Source organism: Mesoplodon mirus, assembly GCF_964341445.2.
Source record: "Mesoplodon mirus genome assembly, chromosome: 4".
NCBI classification, from domain to species: Eukaryota; Metazoa; Chordata; class Mammalia; order Artiodactyla; family Ziphiidae; genus Mesoplodon; species Mesoplodon mirus.
In genome coordinates, this window is record NC_138979.1 from 67,375,708 (window position 1) to 67,401,250 (window position 25,543).

A 25,543-nucleotide genomic window follows, 5' to 3' on the forward strand; every position below is an offset into this window, starting at 1 on the left:
CAGATTTCCCTGGTCCCATGCCTGTTCTGTCCATCAGGGCATGGACATAGGGCACACTCACAGACACCACTGCAGGGGGGAGGGCCTCACTTGGGGGCCTGCTTAGGACTCGTGAGAGCTGTAGGAGTGTCCTCAGCTCCATTCTGAGTTTCTGAGCATGGCTATTCCCAAAGCCTGAGGGCTGGTGGGTGTGGAGAGAAAGGGGGTGGGGGCACCTCCCAACCCTCAAAGTTTTCATGCCACTGGAGTGGTGCTCAGAATCCTCCAGTGCCAGACCCCAAGCCTTTCTTTGTCCAGATGGGGACACTTGAGCCCAGAGAGAGGCATGCATTTGCCCAGAGTCTCACAGCAAATGAAAGCAGAGCAGGACTTGATTTTTCTTTCTACTGAGTCCTTAGAACCTGAAGGGGGAGAGTGGCATGGGGGTGAGGTTAGCTCCTGCAACTACTAAGGTCTCGTCCCCTGACTCACCCGGGAGGCAGAGATGCCAGCGTCACCCCCGGGGCTGCTGAGACGTGTTCTGGGCCAGCATCGGGAGCCCAGGCTAGTCTGCCATCTTCTAACAATTGTTTTCCCCCTCCCCTGCCAGCTCCCTGACTGACGGGCACACACTCTCCAAAGAGCCCCTAAGCCATGCTCTCAAGCTCTCATCCCCAGCGAAGGTGAAAGATGCCCAGTTGAATTCTCCAGGTGAGCCAGGTGGGAGGCTGCTGGGCAGAGCAGGGTGGTCCAGGGCAGGGATGGAGCTGTGCTGGGTGTGCTGGAGGGGGTTGACGGGACACTAACGAAGCAAGCCAGGGGACCCACACAGGACAGAGCTTTGGGGGACGGGGCAGGTGGAAATCCTGATCTCCGTGCCCACAGGGACCCCACCACGCCCCTACCCTCTTTGCCGCCATCAGGGCCAAGCTTGATGGAAGGAAGCAAGAGGAAGTTATTTTCTTCAAGAAGTTTGGGAAGGGGAGAGGTCAGAGGTAGAAAGACAGCTGGGGCCTCATCCAGGGCAAGCTGTTGATACCTGGGATCTCGACTCAGGGTTGCTGAAGGATGGGAGGAAGCCCAGATAAGCAAGGCCTCGGAGAGTCCAAGCGGGTTGACTGGGCCCAGGGGCAGGCTGGCCGGCCCGAGCTGGCAGAGTTGTTTCTGGAAGCTTGGGAGGCCACATGCTCTTTTAAGGACGTTCACTTCCAGATAATTGCACCTTGTGAGAGGCAGAGTTATCATTTACCCTGACGCGTCATCAAAATGAAAATAACGCAGCTTTTGTTCATTTTTATTGGCTGTACAACAACATGGTAGCAACAACAGGCGTTTAAAAACAAATGCAAGGAATCGGTGCCTGGCACAGAGGGTCACTGCCTCCCGGGTTCAGTGCTGTCCTTGGGATGGTACATTGTTGCCGTCTTGTCGCTGGTCCGTGTCACCTCTCAGGGTTGAAGAGCTTCCTCTGAGGTGCTGGTTTTCTCAGTTGTGATTTGCCCAGCTTCAGGCTCCTCAGAGGAGCCAGGTGGTGACCCCGAGGTCACTCCCGCTCCCTTGGGCGTTTGGGTGGGAGCCGGTCGGGGGAGATGACAAGCTGACAGTTGAACTGCTTGTGTATTTTGTAGAATGTTCTTCAATGTGGGTACATCCGGAGTCTTCCTCGTGGCTAGACAGGGATTGTGGATTTAGGGGAGTGGGTGGTAGCATTCAACGTGGGACTAGCTGAGGAGGCCAGTTCCAAGGGTCCCCAAACGGGGCAATAAAGAGGCCAGTGATCGGGGAGAGGACTGGGGCCTTTGTTCTGAAGACTCTTCCCTCAGAGTTTCTTCTGACTTGGCTTTCCCGGTCGGAGGACAGGCCTGATGTGAGGGCAGAAACAGAGTCGGGACCTCTCTCCTCTGTCACAAGCACTGTTGTGGGCTGGAGGGCAGAAAGCTGGGCCAAGGTCACCATGCCCATAGTCTGTGAGGAAGCTGAGACATAAAAGGTGTAACAAGGGGAGACACCAGACCAGGGCTTCAGATACCCTGCTCCCCAGGCTGCCTGGTCCCTTGGAGACCAAACGCCAGTCCCCTCACCACGGCGGGGCTCGCTGCTGCCATCAGACAAGCTGCCCCTCTCCCAGGCTGGGTGTCTTGGGGTGGCCTCGGCAGGGATCTGGCCTGAGGTGTGCACTTTCCTGGAGTGGTCTCTGCCTCTCTGCTCTTCCTTAGAGATGAAGAGGGACCTGGACCAAGAAAAGGATTGACCGATTTCTGAGGGGAAGGGTTTGAAAGGCACCAAGAGAGCCCAGGAGAGGGGCCAGCTGGGCCCAGGCAACGGCCACACTCTCTTCCCGAGAGCCAGGGCAGCTCACTGACTTGCTGTACTGCTGCGTCACCTCTGGCAGGTCCCATCAGCTTGCTCAGGCTTTCTTTCCTTGGACTGGATCATTCCTTCTCTGCAGCGCTCAAAGAGCAGCTGTCAGCACCCGGGGACTGTGCACAGCAAAGCCCTGGAGCTCAGAAGTCCTGACTGTGAGTGATGGCACTGGTGTTTTGCAACTCAAGGGGCAGGAAGGGAGCCAATGTGGCGCAAGTTCAGTGTCCCGTGGAGCAGTCCGTGTCGGGAGTGTTTCCAAGGAGGAACGAGTAATCCGAGCCCCTTGGGCCTCAGTTGCTTAATCTTAGTTAGCATCTGGCAGCCCTGCAGCAGTGGGGCACAGAGAATAGACAGGTTTCAAACAAGCGGGTAGGGAATCCCAGAGAGGGACCCATCAGAGAGGACTGGCAGCCAGGGGCCAGGCGAGGGCCGAGGGTGAGAAGGGGGGCACCAACTTTAAAGGAGGGGTGGGGAAGGGGTAGGCAACTGTAGGGGAGGCAGCACAGCCATTCTGGTTTATCAGGACTTCGGGAACCTGGTAGGGACAGCCAGGCTGGGGGCGAACCTGGACTCTCCATCCTCTGCGCAGGGCTAGGCTGCTGGGGATACTGAGATGGACAGTATCCTGCCCTCAGAGAACTCCTAGTCTGAGGGCAGACGACAGCCTCTGGGTGAGGGGCACACAGAGGCTGAGGAAGGAAGGCCTGCTACCTGGGAACTGGGTGATCAGGGTGCTTCCTGGATGGGGAGGACCTCTAGCTGGCCTCAGACGTTTAAGCTCCCTCTGGGCCTAGGCCTGAGCTGAGTGGTCTGCCCTTGGGAGTTTAGCATCTAGGGCTGGTGATAAGAAGAAGGGGACAATCTGCCAGGGGCTGAGGAGGCTTCTCAGCACCACTGCCCAAGGGACCCCAGGCACTGCCCAGGGCAGTGCTAAGCAGACCTCATTGGCTCCCACAAGCCTGCCCTGTGGGTCACACTCCTCCGCACCCCAACTCGTGTAGCCTCCAGGGTTTTGAAGGGTGGAGGGGGAAGCTCTGGAATGCAGCTGCAGTAAGATCCAGATTCACCATGGCTTGAGTGCCCACTGTGTGCTGGCCTGGCCCTGGGGCTTATTTCCACGATTCCCCAGCAGCTCCAAGAGTCTGGGCTCCAGACTCTGTATGGGAGAGGATATTGGAGCAGCCACATGTGGGGAGGGGCCTCGAAGCTGCCATTTCCATAAAATTGAGGAAAGGCAGCTATCTGTACCAAAGACTGTTGTGGGAGGGGACTTCAGCGGATTACAAGAGGGGTTAACTCGTTCTTCCCCACACATCTGCCCCCTTAATAAGAGCAACTTTTACTGAACATTTACCGTATGCTAGGCTCTGTGCTCAGGGATAAACTTTCATCTTTCATCTTCTCTTCATGGCAGCAGTGGGGTGGGCACTTTTATCATTCTCATGTGGTAGGGCACACCGAGCTCAGAGAAGTTCAGTGAACTCCTCAGAATGACACAGCTAGTAAGATGTGGAAGTCTTAACTGGCACACTGCCTCTTTGGGACCATTTAGGTGTGGTCCCCTCCCCTCCTGCATGCCCTGGCCAGACCCTGCCTCCTAACTGCCAAGCTGCAGTCCCTCTGGAGAGCTCTTAGAGGCTTGCCTGCAGGAATCAGAGTTCACCTGGGTCTCCTTGAGTTCCCAAGAAGCTGGAGGGTCCTCAAGCTCTGGTCCCCAGGCTGGGCTCTGAGCTGCCCAGATGGCTGTTCTCCAGGGGACAGCTCCACTGAGTTGGGCCACAGAGCAGCTGGGATTCCACACAAAGGCAGCCTTGTGCTGGGCCTAGACATACATTTTTTTCTAGCCCTTTCTGGGTTAAGCATGAACCCCAGCTGGATCAAGCCAACATCAAGACCACAGGGAAGAGGAGGGGATCCAAGGGAAGCAGCTGCCGGGGATGGGGCTGGTGGAGGTGCTGGCCAGGCCTATTCCCTGCACTCACTCTCCCTAGGAAACTCTCACACCGACTGGGGAGTTTTGAGCTGGAGGTCAGGAGGCTGGGAGCTCAGCCCAGCGTGTTCACCAGGCCTCCCTCTGTCCCACGCTCCTACCCTTTCCCAAATGTTTCAAGGGCATGGGTGGTGTTTCAGCTGGAAGGAGACAGGTACTACCCTTGTCCTCAGGGAGCTCAGAGCCTGCAGCTGGGGGGCAGGGAGGGGCTCTGGGGACAGTGTGAGGCAGGGGATCGCTGTCATTTCAGCTTCTGGTGGGAGTGGGGGATAGGGGAAGGTAGGAAGGACTTCCCAGAGGTCAGAGGAAATGGGAACAGGTGGTAATCTCAGCCCCACCAGCTGAAAAAAGCAGAGCCTCTGGGGATCCTTGTAAAAACTCTTCCCTAATCAAAATGTCCAGTTCTGTCAAGCCACAGGTGTGCCAAGGGCTGGACAAACTGTTCTGGCCCGGGCAGGCCTTGACCCTAATCTCTCATCATGTCCTGAAGCCACCGTGGCCTCTTCCCCTCATATATCCCCAGAGTGCCTGGCATGGGGCTAAGCAGGTTCCAAAGACCCTTAGCAAAGGGTCCCTGTATGAAGAGGGACCCTCCTGGTGCTCGTCCCAGACAGGCCTGTGCAGCAGGGGCTACAGGATGCCATGCCCTGAAGAGAGACATCTGTCCCAGCCCTAGAACCACATTTACCCAGGATCAGTGTCTCCCTCCTTCTGCTTAATCAGCTTCATTCCGAGGCTGTTCCCACAGGCTGCAGAAAACACCCTGGGCTTCTCCTCTCTGCTCTCGTGTTTCTCCCTTTCCCAGCTAATTGAGAGTGACTTCCTCTGCTGTTCAGGAGCCTTTATTCCAGAGCCCCAGAGAACACAGCTCCCTACCTGCCTCACCACTCCCAGCATAATGGGTGCTTGTAAGACACAGGCCAGGGTCAGGCCAAGACGAGGTGGGGCAACATGAGAGAGAGCGCGAGAGGAGACAGGCAGGACAAAGTGCCAGCGGGGCCTTGGGAAAGCCCACCCCCAGCACTCAGAGGATGTTCTCTGGGTTTGTGCTTGGGGCTGTTGTCTGCAGGCTGCCTGCTAGCTGGGTTCTCTGTAGATCTACCCATAGATCTAACCATCAGATGCCTTTCGGAATCAGGTCTGGTTTGGATCTTGGGTGCCTTGCTGGGTGATAGGGACCTTGATTGGGTCCTGGGCATGTTTTGGCTGTTATTGCAGCAGTGAGATGGCTGGGCGTGGGATAGACCTATGCCCCTGTTGAGTTTCGAGGTGAGGGGATGGGGACAAATTTAAGGGTCTGGCAACCCATCCTGATTTCTTACATTTCTGCTATCCTCCAAGGAATCACCTGCAGGTAGGCAGGCTGAGACGTACCACAGCAGCCCTGGACCCACTCGTGATGCCTCCCTCCTGCTCAGTTCTGAGCAGCCTACTTTGTGGCAGAGGGTCAGGGGACTCAGGTACCACTCTCCTCTTCCGCCAACACCATCCCCAAAGGAACAGACCATGGACCCCCGAGCCTAAACCTCATTCACTGACCAGCCCCCTAAGGCAGCTGCCAGTCAGAAGTCTTGTCCTAGTCAGTCCCAGCTCTGCCCCTAACTTGCTGTGACCTTGGCCATTCCTTCCCGCTCTGAGACTCAGTTTCTTCTCCCTCTGATGGTACTATGTGTAGGAATGCCCTGCCTCCACTGCTCTAGGATGCCCCACCCCCCACCACTCCCCCACCACTGAGGTCTCAGTCTATATCCCTGATGGGCATCACATGTTTAGTTTTATTTATTCTTTTGGCAAACATTTATTGCAAGTCCAGTGCTTGCATCAGAAGTTCAGAGTCTAGTCAGAAAGGACGGAGAGAGATTTCTTGAGCACCCACCATGTGCTAAGCTTTTTAACAATATTACTTTGATGCAGATCTTTTTAGTTTTCTCTCTGCATTTTTATATGCACTTTTGTTTGTTCCCTTATTTTTTCTATTGAGGGTATACTCTGGATATCTCCTTGTGTCATTAAATATTTTTTAAATACTATTTTGATGACTGCCTATAAATCCATGGTATAGCTGTGCCCTAATGAATTTATCATGTCCCCCTATTGGACACTGGGTTTTTTCCAATGATTTTGTTAATAGAAACAGAGCTGCTAAGATATCCATCTCCCTGTTCTCGCTCAATGTGTCTCTGATTGTTTCCCATGGGTACTTTCTAGAAGTGTGATTGCTACGTCAGAAGTTACTACTTTTTTAAGCCCTTTGATATTTATTGCTAAATTGCTCTCAGGAAAGTCATACCAATTCACACTTCCAAATGGCACAGCACCCTTGCCAACAGTGGGTGTTGTCTGCTTGTCTAATTACATCTTTGCTACTTCATGTTCTTTGATTTTAGGAGAAACCCAGGTAGGTAGGTAGGTAGGAAGATAGATAAGTAGGTAGGTAGTTAGATGAGTTCAGATGGCTTTAGTTGATGGAGGTTATCATGAGGACAGGCAGGGAAGAAAGGACGCTTAGAAAGTGTCCAGTGGGGATGGGAAGAAATAGACCTCCATGGTTCCCCACTCTGGTGACAACCACTGTTGCTCAAACCCAGCCCCTCTCTGCTGCACTGCCACTGCCTGCTTCTCTCTGCTCCCCACACTGTGCTAGGACTCCTACCACCCCCTGATCTCGGTGGATCTGTCATGATCTCTGCAAGTCACCATCCAACTCTGCAAGAGAGAGGCTCTGAGTGGATCAGTCACCGCCCACAAGGAGCGCTCCTTCGGGGCAAGGCCCAGCACGGTGATCTCATGGCCCCTGTTCAGGGCATGGGGTTCTGGTCTCATTGCTGTGGCCAGGGGAGCAGGGCCAGTATCCAGTGCTTTGTGGGCAAAGGACCCCTTCTGACTGCTCTGCCCACCTTGCTGATAGCTAAAACCTGGTCTTCTACCTCGCTGTCCAGAGATTTCTCTTCCGACAGAGATGAGATTGGGAGAGAGAATGGTGTGAGCAAAGGCCCAGAGGTGGGGATACATGGACGGGAAGCGGGAGAGGACGAGGCACTGCAGGCAAGGAGGCTCATCTATCTTCGCTTCCATCAGTTCCTAAGCCTGAGGCCACTGAGCTGTGGTGGACTCAGGTCAGGAGGACACTGAGCGGGGCTGGGTCTTGCCAGGCCCTACCTGGGGGCTCTCAAGCATGCAGGACGGAGGTTCAGCCCGCCATGGCCCACTTGGGCAGGCATCTGCTCTGGGGGCCCACCTCTCTCTGTACTTGGGCAGCAATGTGTCCTGCACCACCCTCATGCCATCCTGGGGGGAAGGGAGGAAGGGAGAGAGGGAAAGGCCCAGGTCCCCTGGACGCACAGTCATTCAGTCCAGCCTCTGGGACTGGGATGGGACAGAGACTGACTTGTGCTTCCGCTAAGGCCCCCTGACCTCTTCTTGGGTCCAGGCTTCTGTGCTCAGGACCCAGGGAGGAATCAGACCTGCCTTTGAGAGCCTCCAGCCTGGTGGGAGAGGCAGACCCAACCAGGACTTGGCCCGCAGTGAGGCTCAGGCACTAAAGTCCCCAGTGAGAGGGTGGCACTTGGGGCGTGAAAGGTGGGAGAGGTGGATGTGATGGGGGAAGGGTGTTTTAGGCAGAGTCACAGCATGGGCAAAGGCCCGGGGGTGGGTGGGAATGAAGGGAACCGGGAGCAGCTCAGGTTGGCTGTGCTGAGGTGGGCAGAGACTGGCGAGCCCCTTTGGGGAGGGCCTTCCTGAGAGGCCACAGTGAGGACATCACCCTGTGGTCAAGGGGAGATGTGGGAGGCTTTCAAGCAGGTCAGATTTGGGTTCAGAAAGGTCGCTCTGGGAGCCTCTGGAATGTAGGAGGAGGCAGTGGCCGGGGGTCCTGGCTGCCCAAGGTCACTGAGCCAGAGCCCCAGTGCAGGAGGCATGACGGTCCTTTCCCAGGGGAGATGTGGGTTCTGGGGTCGGCCTAGAACCCCACCGTGACCCCAGCATGGCCAACTGGAACTGTGTGGATTTGGGAGTCAGACTGTGGGTTGGGATCCCAGCTCTGCCAGCGGTGACTTAGCCTCTGTGAGTCTCACAGGATGGAAGGTGGTTAAACACGAGGTCATAGAACAAGATGGCATGCAGCCCTCCTGGCACAAGTAGGGTGCTCAGTAAATGGGAGCTGTGCCCATTCTAATTCCTTCAAGGGAAGGAGAATGATTGGGCCTCTGGGAGGCCAAGGGCAGGGGCAGGCCCCTTCCCACCAAAGTCTTCCCTTCTGGCTAGTCTGGGGTTCAGACAGCTGAGCCTGTGCAGTAACTGTAGGGAGAAAGAGCTGGGCTGGAGCTGCACTGCCTGGTCAGCCTTCCCGAAGGGCATGGGTCCACCAGGGGCCGGGCCTCTCATCCCCGTCACAAAGCAGCTGGGCTAAGAGGAGACTGATCTCGCAGACCAACTGCCTTTCCTTCCCTTGTCCATTCCTTCTTTCCTCCTTCTGAGAAGGATGTGAGATGACTTAACCCCAAAGCAAAGGCACCATGAGATAAAAAACTAACACTGGGGAAAGGCAGAACCGTGTAGTTAGTGGGAGAGAAGAAATCAGGTGAAGGAACTCTGTCCAAAACGTCCATCAAAATTGTAAGTGCTTTTTTCTTCAGATGCAATAAACCCACTTCTAGAAATCTATCCTTTGGAAAGCCTAAGGGCTAAAAGCTGGAAATCATCTGAGTGTCTTTTAATGGGGGAGTGGTTGTGATATGTACATTATGATATGAAATTATGATGTGGCCAACGGAGCCGTATCAACACAGCCACACACACACACACACAATGAGAGAGATACATTAATGTCACAGAAGTTAAAAATGGATGATTTGGCTAATGGCCGTCTGAATGTAGGAGCCAACATTTAAGTCAGATGATTACACATAAACACCCAGATTTCAGGTAGCCCTCGGTTTCCTTTCCTCCTGGGCACCAAATCCTAGAACCAAGGAGCAGCCCCCCCTTTAGATGAAGTGTGTGCTCCCCCCACCCCACAGTCCCCACCACTCCATGTTGCCTCCCTGACACTGAGGCTGGGGTCGGGGCAGTGATCACTACCCTTGTATTGCAGCTTTCCTTAGTAAAATGTTGCACTGTTCTCTGTCTTTATCAAAAAACAGAGAAATAAAAGGTGGACTATGAGGGCCACGTGTCTCAAGGAAAATGAGAAGGAGCCTATTTCTTTGTGAAAATGAAGACTGTGCCTCTGTGTTTCACATGCAAATTCTGGGGCACTGCATTCATTTATTGTTTACTCATATATTATTTATTATGATGCTGGTACATTACCTACCTATCCCCTATGGGCATTTTGGGTTTGCTACCCTTGATTAATACAATAGTAACATGATTCTTTTTTTCCCCTTTGGATAAAAAAACAACAGCAACAAAATTAAAATGAATTCCTTGTATGTGTATCTGTATAAGCATGACATACACCAAATGTGAACAGTGGTTACCTAGACAGGCAGCATTAAGAAAGCCCTATCCCATTTTATATCATGTACTTCTAAATTGTTTTCTATTTCTTAGAACAAATATGTATTGTTTTGTGTATTGTTTTGTGATTTTTTAAAAAAAGGTTATAACTTAAAAGATGATAAGATAAAGTTAAAACTTTTGGCTGAGGGAAGCTTTCACAGCAGATCGTAAGCCTTACCTGTGATGATCTTGGCAAGCCTGGGGGAACAGGTAAATGCAGTGCAGCATGAGCATCTAGCAGTACCCACAGGAGAAATTTACCTTTTCTGGCATAAGCACGAAGAGGAATCTGTACCAGGGAAGGGAAGAGAACTACCAGCTACTGGGAAGTGACTCTGCCAGGCTCTGGGCACACAGGCCGGGCTACCTCGTGGAATTCTTGTCCCAATTTGGGTGAGGAGGTTGTGTGTCAGCATTCCATTCTTCCTCCCTTTTTTTTTTTTTTTTTTTTGGCTGTGCCACGCACCTTGTGGGATCTTAATACCCCCAACAGGGACCGAACCCAGGCCCTCAGCAGTGAAAGTGCGGAGTCCTAACCACTGCACCACGAGGGAATTCCCCTTCCTCCCATTTCTAAAAGCAGTTTTATTGAAGTGTACTTTATATGCCATCGAATTTGCCCATTTTAAGTATAACGATTTGTCACTTTTTCATTGAAAAAAGTCACTTTTTCTATGATTTTTAGCAAATTTTCAGTTGTACAAACATCACAGCAATCCAATTTTAGAACTTTTCCATCACCCCAAAAAGATCCTTGGTGTCCATTTGTAGTCACTCCCCATTCCCACCCCAAGCCTCAGGCAACCACTAATCTGCTTTCTATCATTTCTGCCTTTTCTGGACATTCCATGTAAATGGAATCAGACAATACATGGTCCTTTGCTTTTGGCTTCTTTCACCGAACATGTTTTTGAGTTTCATCCATGCTGTTGCCTGTATCAGTACTTTGTTCCTTTTTAGTGCTGAATAGTATTCCGTTGTGTGGAGAGGGCACATTTAGTTTTCACTTACCAGCTGATGGACATTTGGTTGTTCCCGCTTTTTGACTACTATAAATAATGCTGCTATGAACATTCATGTACAAGTCTTTGTGGGGATGTGTGTTTTCGTTTCTCTTGGGTAGATACCTAAGAGTGGAATTGCTGGGTTAAATAGTAGATTTATGTTCAATTTTTTAAGAAACTGCCAAACTGGCTTCCAATACGGCTGCACCATTTTACATTCCCGCCACCTGTATGAGGGCTACAGTCTCTCCATAACCTCGCCAACCCTTTGCGCTTGACAATGATTAAAATGGAGCTAGGAGGAGAAAGACTTGCCAAGGTCACACAGCAGGGAGTGGCAGAATGGAATTGGAACCCACGTTGACCTGACTCCACAGCCTGTATCTTTGCCCTGATCTGCTCATGTGAATGGGCCTTCACCTTTGTGTCAGGGGCTGGAGACCCTAAAGAGGTTGATCACTGGGATCTGCCAGGCTGGGGTCCCAGGATATGGGAAAGGGGCTTAGAGATGTCTGAGAAGTGATTGGAGAGGGGTCCTCAGCAGCCCCGGCTCACGCCTCCACCTGGGGATGTGGCTCTCAGTCTGGGGAGGTGGTGGACGTCAGCCAGAATGGTTCTGACTTCTGTCAGTACACAAGGCCTGGCACTGGGTGACCTTGTCTCTGCCCCAGCCCACATTCCCAGGCTGACATTCCCCTGCCTCAGACATTCCCTTCTTCTGCTTGGGCCAGAATATGTCCCCTTGTCCCCCATCCTTGGCCTCCATGGGAGGAAGGATGGGCTCTCCTGTCCCAGCCCCAGGACCTTTACCTCTTTCTGCCAACTTCAGGGTCCACATGAATCCTCAGAGTGTTGAACAGTGGGGGACAAGGTCATCAGTCCATCTGCTGCCTCGGGGAAGGGCTGGTCAGAGGACCCCTGTTGGTCCCGCCTCGAGATGGACATCCAAGGAGGTGGGACCTCTCCATCTCAGCATGCGTCTGGCTAGCAGGTGGCAGGGTAGCCCCTGTGGTCCTAGTCAGCCCTCACTCCCCCACCCTTGGGTCACCTTTTTAGAATGACCGCCATGGCCCCAAAGAGTGGCCTCATGGACAAAAGGCTCTAGACCACCCATCCAAGCCTCCTTTGCAAATGATCTGGAGAACTTGGAAAAAGAAGGAAGAACAAAAGTGTGCATTTATTGAGCCCCAACTATACGCCAAGGCTTTTTCATTTTTTTGACCCTCATATCATCCATGAGAACTAAACCCTCACCTTTCCCTTGAGAAAACAGACTCAGAAGTTCAACAGCTCACCTCACATCTCACATGCTAAATGTTAAAGCTCTGTTCCCACCTACCGCACACAGTAAAAAAGGCTAGGTTGTGCCCGGGACACTGTCCCAAGTGTGAGCATTGGCATCAGGCATACCTTTCCCACTGTGTGACCTTGGGGAAATGACTAAACCTCTCTGAGCTGCAGCTGCCCCATCTGTAAAATGGGGCTACCAGACCCATGTTGTGCAGACTAGATGAGATCCCCATGTGAGGGATTCGCATGGGGCCTGGCACTAGGCAAGAATGAGCAGAGATGGTTAGATTATTTCCTGGGCCTGGGAAATTTTCCAGGCTAGTGATCAGAGCCTGCTGGTTTTCAGTTTCCTCTAACCCCTTGGAAGGGGCTATTTTTGATGCTTTGAACTTCTGTCAATTTGGTCTGTCCCCAACCCATTCTCAGGAGGCAGAGGAAGGGTAGAAACCCCAAAGGATCTGACAGTCCCACACTTCTGGGGCACCCACAAATCCACTGCAGACTGCCCACCCTCAGGGGGCAAATCCCAGCTGGCATGAAAGCAGGAAAATGTCTAGGGTCCCCAAGGCCTCCTCCTCCCCTCCAGCTATTCTCTCTCCTCTTCCTTGCTGCATCCCTAAAGGCTTGCCCGTCCTTCAAGGCTGTCAGACCTCCCCCTCCAGGGAGCCTTCTGGGGTGTCTGCCAGCCCCCTTGGCCCAGTGCCCAAGGCATTGTTGGGACCAGAGGCCTGGGAGCTCTGCTTAAGGTAGGACCAAGGGTCCCCTGGGGACAACCCTGGGCTGGCACGATCCAAGCTGTGGTCTCCCGGACCCTGCAGAGGAGGCGCTGTGGACAACTCGGGCCGATGGGCGCGTCCACCTGCGCGTAGACCCCAGCTGCCCACAGACTCCCTACACTGTGCATCGGATGTTCTACGAGGCTCTGGACAAGTACGGGGACCTCAGCGCTCTGGCCTTCAAGCGACAGGGCATGTGGGAGCACATCTCCTACAACCAATACTACCTGCTGGCCCGCAAAGCCGCCAAGGGCTTCCTAAAGGTGAGGGAGCCCCTCAAGGCACAGCCTCTCCCCTCCCTAGCCCTGCCTTCCAGCTCTGGCCCTCACAGGCCTCCTTCTGACACCCCACTGGGCAAGCCCTTAGAAAGGATAACAGTAAAAACCAGCCCATTTATTGAGCTAATTGCCCGCTCTGACCTGGTGCTGAGGGTTTACGTTCACTGGGCCCTTGCCATGTGCCAGGACGTGACACGAGCTTCTCGTTTTTTGTCCCATTCAAGGGGCCTGGGAAGCCTGGGTTGAGGGATGGGCTCCCCAGGAAGGCCCTGGGAGGGGCAGCAAGGGCTGTTGAGTGACTGGTCCCCCAGGGCACTCTCTAATGAGGGAGCCTAGGAGGGTGGTCCCTCAGGTGGGCGGCAGGGTCCCTGCAGTTTGGAAGGGGAGCTTGGTGAGAATGAGAGGCTGACCCGGCCTGTCTGCCTTTGGCCTGGAGCTCGGCTTGGAGCGGGCCCACAGCGTGGCCATCCTCGGCTTCAACTCCCCGGAGTGGTTCTTCTCGGCAGTGGGCACAGTATTCGCAGGGTGAGTGGCTGAGGGAGGGGCCGGGTCTCCAGTGGGTTGAAGGTGGGCAGAGAGCGGAGAGAGGGTTGTTATCTCTTTTTAGGGGCCCCCAACCCCATCCCCAACATCCCATCTCTTCCCCGGGGCCCTCTCCAGCACCACCTTTGTCTCCGCTCTACCTGGGGTGACTGTGCTGAGCTGCCTGTCTGGGCCACGGGAGCTCTCTGGGCCTGGGGGCTGTGTGTGTGTGTCGGGCAGGGGGCTAGGCCAAGGGGGTGGCCCGCTGCACCTGCCCAGACACGCATCCTCCTGGGTCTCCTGCAGTGGCATCGTCACTGGCATCTACACAACCAGCTCCCCTGAAGCCTGCCAGTACATCGCCCATGACTGCCGTGCCAACATCATCGTGGTCGACACGCAGAAGCAGCTGGAAAAGATCCTGAAGGTTTGGGGGAAAGGGACCAGGGCCACGGGGGTCAGGCTGGGCGTCCTCACATACCTCCAGCTTACAAAGGGCTTTTCCACCCTCCCTGCCAGAATCCTCCATCATTCTCAACAGCAACCTGCCCCACCACACGCACACAGAGCAAGGCAGGGCAATGGGCGCCGACCCATTTGCCAGGTCTGAAAATTGAGGCCCAGAATGTCCAAGAGACATACCCCACATCCCCCAGCCAGCCTGCTGTTCCCCATGGCTTTCCCTTCAGAGAAGGGTTGTGTGCCCTGAGGGTGGCTCAGGGCTCTGACACGTGAGCACCCAAGTCTGAGTCTCAGTGGGGAGTGGGGGTGTGGGGTGCCACAGGATGGGGCTTGGGCTAAGCCACAGCAAGTGCCACAGGGTCTTCTGAAGATAGCAGGGCACCGGAGGAGCTCAACAGTGCCTCTTGGGGCAGCTGGGTCTTTTCTGGAGCATTGATGCCTCCTGATTCATTTAAGGTCCCTCCCTGATTGGATCTGTCCCCATGGGCACCACGCTGGCATGCAGTGGCCTGAGGGCACCTCTGTGCCCCAGCTACACCCAGTAGCCTGCAAGATCCTCCAAGGCTCCCTGCATCTCAGAGGAGGCTTCCGGGTTGACTTGTTGGCTTGGCCCTAGTTCTGGAGATATCACCTGGACCTCAGCTCCCCACCTGTACCTGAGGGCGGGAGAAGTGGTCTCCAACCTCCTAGGACTGTGGGATCTGGATCGCAGGACAGGTCTTCTCTCAGCTTGCATGGAGAAGTCCTTTTCTGTCTCCACTCCTTTTGAACCCCGTTGTCAGGGTTCCCTCATTCTGAGGGCCTCCATTCTGTCTGACTTGGATAAATGCTTGAGATTGGGGGAGGAGATGTGGGTGCAGATAAGGTGGCCCAAAGTGAACGGCTCTGAGAGACTGAGGTGAACCCGAGCTGTCCTCAGCACCCCCTTGCTCGCCTTCCCCCTCCCCAAGCACTCGGGTCCTTCACTTCATAGAAAGGGGACAAATATTTAGAGAATGGTGCACAGCAGGGGTGTCCCAGGCCCCCTAGGACTCACTGGGGCCCTGATTTCCTCAGGTTTGGAGGCTTCACAGATGCCAGGCGCCCCTAGGCCAGCTTTGCTTGAAGCCCCACTGGTTTAAGATTCCTTGAGAGCCTCAGCTACCAAGTAGCAATGGTGTTAGCTCTCGTCCTCAGCCTTATCCGAGGGAGTCACACACTCCTCAGCGTGGGTGCTCATCTCAGAACCCCAGGGTGGGGAGGGCAGTGGAGCTTTAAAAAGCCCCCCAATAGTTTTGCCCCATCCCTCAGGGAGACAGCCCCTCGGCATAGATGGTTGATCTGATCCCAATGCCCTCCCTCCGCCCCATTTTGCCACTGAAGAAACCGAGGCCCAGACCTACCCAGAATCAGAAATGTCCACCCTAGGTAATTATTTAAAATTCGTATTATGAAACTTTCCAAACAAACAAAAATAGAGAGAAGAGTGTAGTGGACCCTCATAGAGTGATCATTCAGATTTAATCATCATCACTGTTTTTTTGTCACACTCATTTCATCAATTTACCTATTTTGCTGAAGTATTTGAAGGCAAATCTCTGACATCACAGCATTTCACCCCCTGAATATTTCAATACCTCTAAAATATATGACATTTTTCTTAATCACAGTAACTTTATCACCTTTATTAACACAAGTCAAAGAATTCTTTCATATCATCTAATACCAACAATACCAACAATCCCAACAAGTATATTTGAAAGAATGTGCATTCTGCAGTTGTTGGGTAGAATGTTCTATAAATGTTAATAATGTCAACTTGATTGATAGTGTTCTAATGTTGTTTAAGTCATCTATATCCCTGTTGATTTTCTGTCTACTTGTTCTAACAAATACTGAGAAAGGGAATGTTGAAATCTCCAGTTATTGTTGTGGATTATCTATTTATCCTTTTGGTTCTGTTTTTGCTTCGTGTATTTTGAAGCTCTGTTATATATACACATATTTAGGTTGTTATGTCCTCTGGATGAATTAATCCCCTTATCATTAAGAAATGTCCCTCTTGGGCTTCCCTGGTGGCACAGTGGTTGAGAGTCCGCCTGCCGATGCAGGGGACACGGGTTCGTGCCCCGGTCCGGGAAGATCCCACATGCCGTGGAGCGGCTGGGCCCGTGAGCCATGGCCGATGGGCCTGCGCGTCTGGAGCCTGTGCTCCGCAACGGGAGAGGCCACAACAGTGAGAGGCCCGCGTACCACAAAAAAAAAAAAAAGAAAGAAAAAGAAATGTCCCTCTTTGTCTCTGGCAACTGTTCTTCCAAAGTTACTTTGTCTTAAATTAATATAGCCACTCCAGATTTCTTATGATCAATGTTTGCATGGTATATATGTTTGCATTGTTTCACTTTTAACCTACCTGTGTCCTTATATTTAAATCAAGACTCTTATAGATAGCGTATAGCTGGGTCATGCCTTTTAATCCAGTCTGACAAAATTGTCTATAAAACTACCAGTTGGCTGTTTCCCATTTGTCCAATACATTCTTTGATCCTTTTCTCCCCTTTCATGACTTCCTTTGGATGGAGTTTTCTGTTTTTATTTTGGTTTGTTTTTGAGTATTCCATTCTATCCATTGGTTTACTAGCTCTCCCTCTAGTGTTTGCTCTAGGGCTTACAATATGCAACTTTAACTCATCACAGTCTACTTTCAAATAATATTATAATATAATATTGTACTACTTTACATATAATGTAGGACTCTTACAGCAGTGTACTTCCTTCTCTCTCCCATACTTTGTGCTATTGTCATTTATACTTAACTTCTATGTGAGTTATAACCCCTGCAATGCAGTATTTTAAACCATCAAGTATCATTCAAAGAAAATTTAAAGGAAGGAAAAAAAGTCTTTTTATTTACCCACGTATTTGCCATTTCTGGCACTCTTCGTCCCTTTATGTCGACCCCAAGTTTTCATCTGGTTCATCTTCCTTCCTCCTTAAGAATTTTCGTTCTTTTTTTAATTTAATTTTTTTATTGGGGTATAGTTGTTTTACAATGTTATGTTAGTTTCTACTGTACAGCGAAGTGGAGTTGCCTGTGTTATACAGCATGTTCTTATTAGTTATCTATTTTATACACATTAGCATATATATGTCAATCTTCAACATTTCTTGCAATACAAGTCTGAAGGCAATGCATTCTGTCAGCTTCTCTTTGTCTGAAAACTTGTTCATTTTTGCTTTCATTTTCTGAAAGATATTTTCATTGAGTTTATAGTTCTAGGTTGTCAGGGTTTCTCTTTTTTTCTTTCAGCTCTTTAAAGACTTCATCCCAATGTTTTCTACTTTGCATAGCTTCTGATAAGAAGTCTGTAATTTCTTACCTTTGTTCCTTTCCACATGGTGTATCTTGTTTTTCTGGCCACTTTTAAGATTTTTTCCTTTGTCACTGGTTTTCAACAGTTGGATTATGTTGCGTCTTGGTGTGGTTTTTCTTTGTGATTATCCTGCTTGGGGTTCACTGGGAGTCTTGAATTGATGGATTTATAGTTGTAATCAAATTTGAAAATTTCTCAGACTTTTTTCAATTAAAAAAATATTTCCTGGGACTCCAATTACACATATGTTAGGCTTCTTAGTTTTCTCCTGCAGGTTAATTTTTTCCATTTTTTTTCTCTCTTTCAATTTCATTTTGAGACTTGTGTTTAATTAAGCCTTTCAGAGCAGGTTTAGATAGCCTTTCCTCTAAGGCTAATTTAGCCCCAGACCTAAGACCTGACCCTTCTGGGGTCTTTATTTCCAGAGGTCCCTCCACTCTGGCTGATGGAGACACAAACAGCTCTGGCCCCATACATGCTCTTGTTTGTCTTCTAGCCCCAGTCATTGATCTTCCTCCAGCATTTATTCTTCATCTAGTTTCATGGAGTTTCACCTATGCCTGTGCAGGTTGATAATCCGCCAAAGAATCAAGAGGACCCCTAAAGAAATTTCTAGAACTCTTTCTCTGCATAGTTCTCTCCTGTCTGGTATTCTGTCCCACAAATTCCAGGCACCCTGGCTTTCCTGAGCTCTGACCTCTGACACGTCAACTCAGTGAGATAACTGAGTTCTGATTTCCCTCTACCCTTTCCTTTCTTCTCTCTTCTGCAGTCACACAGTCCCCTGTTGCACTCAGCCAGGCCCCAGGTTGTCTGGTTTTCCTTTAATAGAAGTCATTCCTTGCCCCCTGCTTATCCCACCTTTGCTGCTCCAAAGTTCTCATGATGGGGAACCATGCATGAAGGGTGGCAAGTGTCCTGCTGAGTGAAAGGTCAGAGCTGGGGACCAACAACCTTTGCCACACGGTGCCTGCCAGGCTGACTAACACCTAGAGATGGGGCTCTTCTCAAGAGGTGACTTTTTAAAATGAAACCCCATTTATTTTTCCTGTCAATACAGATCTGGAAAAACCTGCCACATCTGAAGGCAGTAGTGATATTTCAAGAACCTCCTCCGACAAAGATGGCCAATGTGTACACGGTATGGGTAGAGGGCTCGTGTGGGGCAGGTGGGGTCTGTGTGAGCCTGCCCAGCTCACCTGGGCTGCCTGCACTCTCCCACCTGGCCGCAGATGGAGGAGTTCATGGATCTGGGGAATGAGGTGACTGAGGAGGCCCTGGACACCATCATCAATGCCCAGCAGCCTAACCAGTGCTGCGTGTTGGTCTACACGTCAGGCACCACTGGGAACCCCAAGGGCGTGATGCTGAGTCAAGACAATGTAGGACAGATGCCCAGATGGGTGGGGGTGGGCTATGGGTGGATCTGGGCAATGGCCCTGCCCTAACAATTCTCAGGGAGTTTCCTTTAGCCCCTCAGCTCAGGGAGCTGGGATAAGTAGGACGACCCTTAAGTCTGTGGTACAGACTGAGCCCAGCAAAATGGTGGGGGTTGGGAGGGGGAGGCCTGTCCCTGGGTGTTTCCTGCAGAGATGCCCAGGAGGGTGAACAACCTCTAGGGTGTTCAAAGAACACTCCAAAGAAATAGCCCAAGCCCACCGGGTGGCCACAGATGTGAACACTTCCAGGGCTGGCTTTGTAGACACCGCCAGGACCCATCTGCCTGTCCGCCAGATCACATGGACAGCACATTATGGCAGCCAGGCTGGTGACATCCAACCCGCAGAACTCCAACAGGAGGTGGTGGTCAGCTACCTGCCCCTCAGCCACATTGCTGCCCAGATCTATGACTTGTGGACAGGCATCCAGTGGGGGGCCCAGGTCTGCTTTGCTGAGACTGATGCCCTGAAGGTCAGTCTGCCTCTCTGCCTAAGTGGGTGTCCAAGTGTGTGTGCAAGGGCCTTCCTGAGTGTGTGCTTGTGTCTGTGGGCCCTGTGTGTGCATTCATGAGCATGCTGGTTCCCCGTGTGTTTATCAGTCAGAATTCTTTCAACTGCAATTAGCACAGCCTGACTCAGATGACCAAACAAGAAGGGAAACTGATGATATTACATAAAGGAAAGTTGAATCAGAGTGGTTTGTGGGTCCACAGTGCCATCAAGGACAGGCCACCCTCAGAGTAAGATCACAGGATGGTCACAGATGGCCAAGGCCCTGCCCTGCATCCCAGCCTCATAAACTACACCTGTGCTTGGGATCCTTCTTTTAACCATGAGGAGAACGTCCCCAGAGCCCCCTAGCAGACTTCCCCCTCCCCTACATTGGCCCAAATGTTGTCCCATGTCCATTCATCAATGAGTCACTGCTTAAGGGAATGGGATTACCATGTTTGAGTTAGACTAATAAAAAGTCACTGCCCCCAGGACTGGGAGGGGACTGAGGTGCTTCTGAAGCATCTGGCCACCCTGGTACCTGAGCAACATCAAGGTTCTCTTAGCAAAGAAGAGCAGTGAGTAGATGGCTGTTGAGTCGTAGCCGACAGTATGTGACATGAGTTGCATACGGTGTGTGCGTACACCTGTGTGAGCTACTGTATACAGGATGCCTGCGTGTGTGCATGCTGACTCTGGTGACAGGGGCCTCCTGGCTCCCGGCTGGCTCTGAATCACAGCCCTGTCTCTCGCTGGCTGCGAACAGGGGAGCCTGGTGAACACGCTGAGGGAAGTGGAGCCCACGTCCCACATGGGGGTGCCGCGGGTGTGGGAGAAGATCATGGAGCGGATCCAGGAGGTGGCAGCTCAGTCTGGCTTCATCCGGCGCAAGATGCTGCTGTGGGCCATGTCGGTGACCTTGGAGCAGAACCTCACCTGCCCAAGCAGGTAGAGAGGGCCAGGGGGCAAGAGGCCTGGGGAGGCAGGCAGCAGGGCTGGGTCATAACCCCAGGACACAACCTAGGATCTGATAGGCCAGGTTTGTCCAGGCCCCATTGGCCAGGCTTGTCCAGACCCCTGCACAGAGACCCCATCAGTGGCTGGGCTTGAACCCCTGTTCTCTTGCCAGATCCCACAGGAGACCATCACCCCATCTTTGGGTCTGACTGCAAGGACTGACTTGCTCCTTCTGGGGTGGCATTTACCTCCCCGGGAGCAGCTCCTGGCAGCCTCCTGAGGGGTCTCCTGACTTCAGTAGGTGGCTGTAGAGAAGGGGCCACAGTGATGGGGGTTTTCCAGCCTTCCCATAATCCAAAGTGACCACTCATCTCTTGCCCGTAGCCTTTCGATTGCTTTAAAATTCCCAACCAGTGCTGTGGGAGGATCAATGGCATACATCTGGTCTGTTCCAATTTAGAAATATTTTCCATTACTAGTGTATCTGTGAAATGGTATCATGTCTCATGAGACATGTACACGTGTCTGTGCACTTAGGGCTTCATTTGCACAGACATGAAAAGTGAATATGCATGAATGACCCATTCAAGAGCTTCAAATGGGATCATACACGTTTGTGTCTGTGCATATATACTTCAAGTCTCTGCAAGTGTGTATTACTGTGTGTGCAAACCTGCATGCATCTGTGTTGTCTGTGCATGCTTACACAGCTGAATCTGGTTTTCTAACTTCCCAGCTCAAGACGTGTTTGCACGTAACTACATGTATATACCTAGGCGTGCATGCATGTTCACAGGCAGAGCCAATATTAAAAATATTTAGCAGTGGATTCAGCATTGCCACTAACCAATCAGAATAGATCATTGGAATGGCCATTCCGGGTACCCACTGAACAACCACCCTTTTAACGCAAGTGTGTACACGTGTGTGTGTGTGTGTGTGTGTGTGTTGTCTTCTGTGAGCCATTTTCCCTCTCCCACCAGCGATCTGAAGCCCTTCACAACCCGACTGGCAGATTACCTGGTGCTAGCCAAAGTCCGCCAGGCACTGGGCTTTGCCAAGTGTCAGAAAAACTTCTATGGAGGAGCCCCCATGACCACAGAGACACAGCACTTCTTCCTGGGCCTCAACATCCGCTTGTATGCGGGCTACGGCCTCAGCGAGACCTCGGGCCCTCACTTCATGTCCAGCCCCTACAACTACCGGCTCTACAGGTGAGGTCCAGGTTTCAGTACATATGCCAGCCCGCACATCCTGGCTGACATCCTTCAGTGCCCCCCTGCTGATTAGGTCCCTGAGCCCAGGCCACTGGACTATGGGTCCCTGAGTGCCAACAGCTCTATCTTGGGCCAAGTCCCTCGGCCAGGCCTGAGTCTCGTGGGGATGGTCTCTGCGACAGTGTCACTTGGGTCTGTGGTTGCAAACAGCCTTGCAGCCCAGGGGCTCCTTGAGCAGGGCTCTGATGGAGGAATATCCCTTTGGCCCCTCCCTCCAGTAGGGTGGGGTATGTTAGAGGGTGTCCCAGCATTGCTGGTAGCCCCGGTTTCATCTGGGATGGGAGCTGGGGGGACTGGGCTGGTCCTCTGGTGTAGGGTAGGGGGCAATCAGCTCTAGGGAGTGAGTTGAAGGATTCTCTGTTGTGCTTAAATACCTGCCCTCCCTGCTTGCCCATCACAGTGCTTAAAGTTGTCCCATTAGGATTTCCCCCACTGATTCATTCATTCACCTAAAAACCTTTAACTGGCCCTACCTCTCAGCTCTGAGGACACTATTAAATTACAAAAATCCTGGGAAAGGACATTCTAGCCATCAGTGAAGACTAGATGGATCAGACTAGGGGCTGATCCAGGGCTTGGAGGAAACTGCTCCCTCTGACCATGCCTCCCGGCCCCTCCATCCCCCCAGCTCCGGCAAGGTGGTACCGGGCTGCCGGGTGAAGCTGGTGAATGAGGATGCAGAGGGCATTGGAGAGATCTGCCTGTGGGGCCGCACGATCTTCATGGGCTACCTGAACATGGAGGACAAGACGTGTGAGGCCATTGATGCTGACGGCTGGCTGCACACGGGCGACTCAGGCCACCTGGACGCCGACGGCTTCCTCTACATCACTGGGCGTCTCAAAGGTGAGCGCCTCTGGCTGGGTTCGAGGCTGTGCTGGGACATCAGAGGAATTATACTGCCACCATAATTTATACCCACTACAAGTGTTGAGCCCTTATTAAGTGCCACACACCTTGAATGGCATCATTTTACTTACTATTGTCTCCCATGGGAAAGATGCTATCATTACCTCGATTTATTAATGAGGACAACCAGAGAGGTTAAGTAACTTGCCCAAGGTCACCCAGCTAGTAAATGACAGAGCTGGGATTCAAACTCCCTAGATAAACAAGGCAAGTCTTTCCAGAAAATTTAAGGACATAAATATGTATTTTTATGTGCAAACATGGATATGTGGCAGAGTAGAACACAAATTGGACATAAAATTTAAAATAGAGCATGAGATTTCAAAGAAGTTTCCCATAAACAACTTGGCTCTCCCAGGGAAGTAAGTTGGGGACACCTCCGTGGAAGAGGTGCTTTGCTTACTTTGCCCAAGTGGATACAGTGCCCTCAGCATCCCTGTGGGAATCCCATGCCCCAATTTCCCAGGGGAAACTGAAGCTCGGTGAGTGGGTAAACACCTTTCTGGAAATCACGCAGGCAGATGTGTGATCGAGCCTGGGTCTTGCTTAGAGGGTCGGCTCTCCAGGCAGAGTCTGGGTGCACTTAGCCTGAGCACCTGGACTAAAGCCTGTGCCGGGGGCCTGGCCTTGCCTCCCCAGAATTAATCATCACGGCTGGCGGGGAGAATGTGCCCCCTGTGCCCATTGAGGAGGCCGTGAAGACAGAACTACCCATCATCAGCAATGCCGTGCTGATCGGGGACCAGAGGAAGTTCCTGTCCATGCTGCTCACCTTGAAGGTGTGTTGGAGTGGGGGTGGGGGAGGGGTCTGGCTCTGGAGGAGCGGCTCTGGAGGAGTGGGTGGTCTGTGGGTCTGGCCCCAGCAGAAGCCATGTTCAGCCAGGACATGTCTGGATCTCATGACTGTATTCTGGAATAGCTAGTCAGTGCTGCCTGCCTTAAGGGGTAGCCGTAGCGCATGGAAATCCCTTCTGCCCCTGGTAATACAGTTAATAGTATGCTGCCCTGATGATCTTCTGTGTGTTCCAGTACAGTCCAGTTTACACTGTGTTGCTGCCCTCAGTCCCCTCAGCAGATAACCAATCTGGTATCTGATACCAGGGTAGTAGACGGGGCCAGAATTATGGTCCCTGGTTTTTTTTTGTTTGTTTTTGTTTTTTTTTTTGCGGCACGCAGGCCTCTCACTGTTCCAGCCTCTCCCGTCGCGGAGCACAGGCTCCGGATGCTCAGGCTCAGCGGCCATGGCTCACGGGCCCAGCCGCTCCACGGCATGTGGGATCTTCCCGGACCGGAGCATGAACCCATGTCCCCTGCCATCGGCAGGCGGACTCTCAACCACTGCGCCACCAGGGAAGCCCCATGGTCCCTGTTTTAAAAGATGATCTCACTGGCTGAAGTCATCTCAATCTCAGGCCTCCCTTCTTTCCAGCCCACCACGGGGCTCAACGCAGTTCGAGTAGCATCCTAGTCATTCTAGAACCAGATCTTTGAAACAGAGCTCACAGTGATCCACATCCTTGACGATCAGCAGTGCGACCTCCTCCAAGACCAGGGCACACATCTTGTGGAGTGAGGCTTGGTTTTGATCTATCTCTGGCTTTTCAGTGCACTCTGGACCCTGATACCTCTGACCCAACTGATAATCTGACGGAACAAGCTGTGGAATTCTGCCAGAGGGTGGGCAGCAAAGCCACCACAGTATCGGAGGTCGTGGGGAAGAAGGATGAGGCCGTGTATCAGGCCATTGAAGAGGGGATCCAGAGAGTCAACATGAATGCAGCTGCCCGACCCTACCGCATCCAGAAGTGGGCCGTTCTTGAGAGGGACTTCTCCATTTCGGGTGGAGAGTTGGGTAGGTGTTTTCTTTACACTATTGCAGGGGCTGTGCAGGAGGGCAGAGGCCATGGCAGAGCCTGGGAGGTGCCCACTAGGAAGCAGCCATGGCAAACAGAAGGTCCCTGACGGCACTTTGGATGACACCCACCTCCTTCCTGTGGGAGGACATCGATTGCTCAGTGCCTGGGCTTGTGGTTAGGTAGGACGTGTTCAGTGTATAAGATATGTGCTGGAATTCATTAATTTGAACCTATAACATTTAACTTTGTTTTGACTAAGGAACCATTTTCCCCTGAAATCACAATGGGACCACCAGGCAGACACCAAGTTCCTGTTAGTGTTTGGGCTGGAGTCATCTGGCTCTAGGGAGTGAGACCACCATAATCTTTTGTAAAGTCAGCTCATGCAACAGGTAAAGGGTGGAAGCCCTTCTGGACCATGGTCCACAGAACCAGAAAAGGCCTCTGGTGTGGCCTCAGTTGGATGGACGAAGTCGCTCTTGGCTGTAGCATCTTAGGGTGTTCATGGCATGGTGGGGTGGGTATGCAAATGGCTCCTTCAGTGAGATTCTCTCCAACCCATCAAGGCTGAACCCAGATGCAACTATCCACAGTAATGCTGAGCTGCTATCAGAGACCCTGAGCTTATCTGGTTGTCTTGTGCCAGCAAATGGAACGCAAGGTCAACCAGATAGGTGTCCTCTCTAAGCAGTTTATATAAATGGCTTTGATTTTGAAGTCTCCAGTTACACAGCCAAGTATGAGTTAGCACAAAATGGAGTTGAAGCTACCCAAATCAGAGCCCTTTTAACCTTGCATTAGAGGAGAGGACCAAGGCCAAGAAAAGTGATATGAGGAAGACCTCTCATAAAGACCATGCCAGAGGCCCTCCCTGGCCAGGGCTTTCCCCTACCTCATCACAAGCAATCAAAGCATTACATCCAACATCCTATGAACTTTCACTGAAATGCAGAGATGATTTGCCTATAAGTTATTGTCATGTAAATTACCCCACTTCCTCTGTATTCTACCGGTCACTTAGACCAACCCTGGCACAGTGTGGGAAGGAGCCACACGGGGGTGTGACCACGGAGCAGGGATCACCATGAGCCAT

At 52.0% G+C, this 25,543-nt stretch overlaps 1 protein-coding gene across 2 annotated transcripts in view; it reads left to right on the forward strand.

Moving 5' to 3' along the window:
• ACSBG1 (acyl-CoA synthetase bubblegum family member 1) overlaps window positions 1–25,543 on the forward strand; it is a gene marked incomplete at both ends in the record, with an annotated part of 58,926 nt that overhangs the window by 22,612 nt on the left and 10,771 nt on the right. For both annotated transcript variants that reach the window (XM_082619657.1, XM_082619656.1), the window contains 12 exons: window positions 590–690; window positions 12,948–13,168; window positions 13,620–13,708; window positions 14,012–14,132; window positions 18,581–18,661; window positions 18,753–18,902; window positions 19,255–19,431; window positions 20,218–20,399; window positions 21,392–21,622; window positions 22,314–22,531; window positions 23,234–23,373; window positions 24,200–24,446. In XM_082619657.1, coding sequence (XP_082475783.1) covers window positions 590–690; window positions 12,948–13,168; window positions 13,620–13,708; window positions 14,012–14,132; window positions 18,581–18,661; window positions 18,753–18,902; window positions 19,255–19,431; window positions 20,218–20,399; window positions 21,392–21,622; window positions 22,314–22,531; window positions 23,234–23,373; window positions 24,200–24,446 — 1,958 coding nt within the window. The remainder of the gene's footprint in view (window positions 1–589; window positions 691–12,947; window positions 13,169–13,619; window positions 13,709–14,011; window positions 14,133–18,580; window positions 18,662–18,752; window positions 18,903–19,254; window positions 19,432–20,217; window positions 20,400–21,391; window positions 21,623–22,313; window positions 22,532–23,233; window positions 23,374–24,199; window positions 24,447–25,543) is intronic.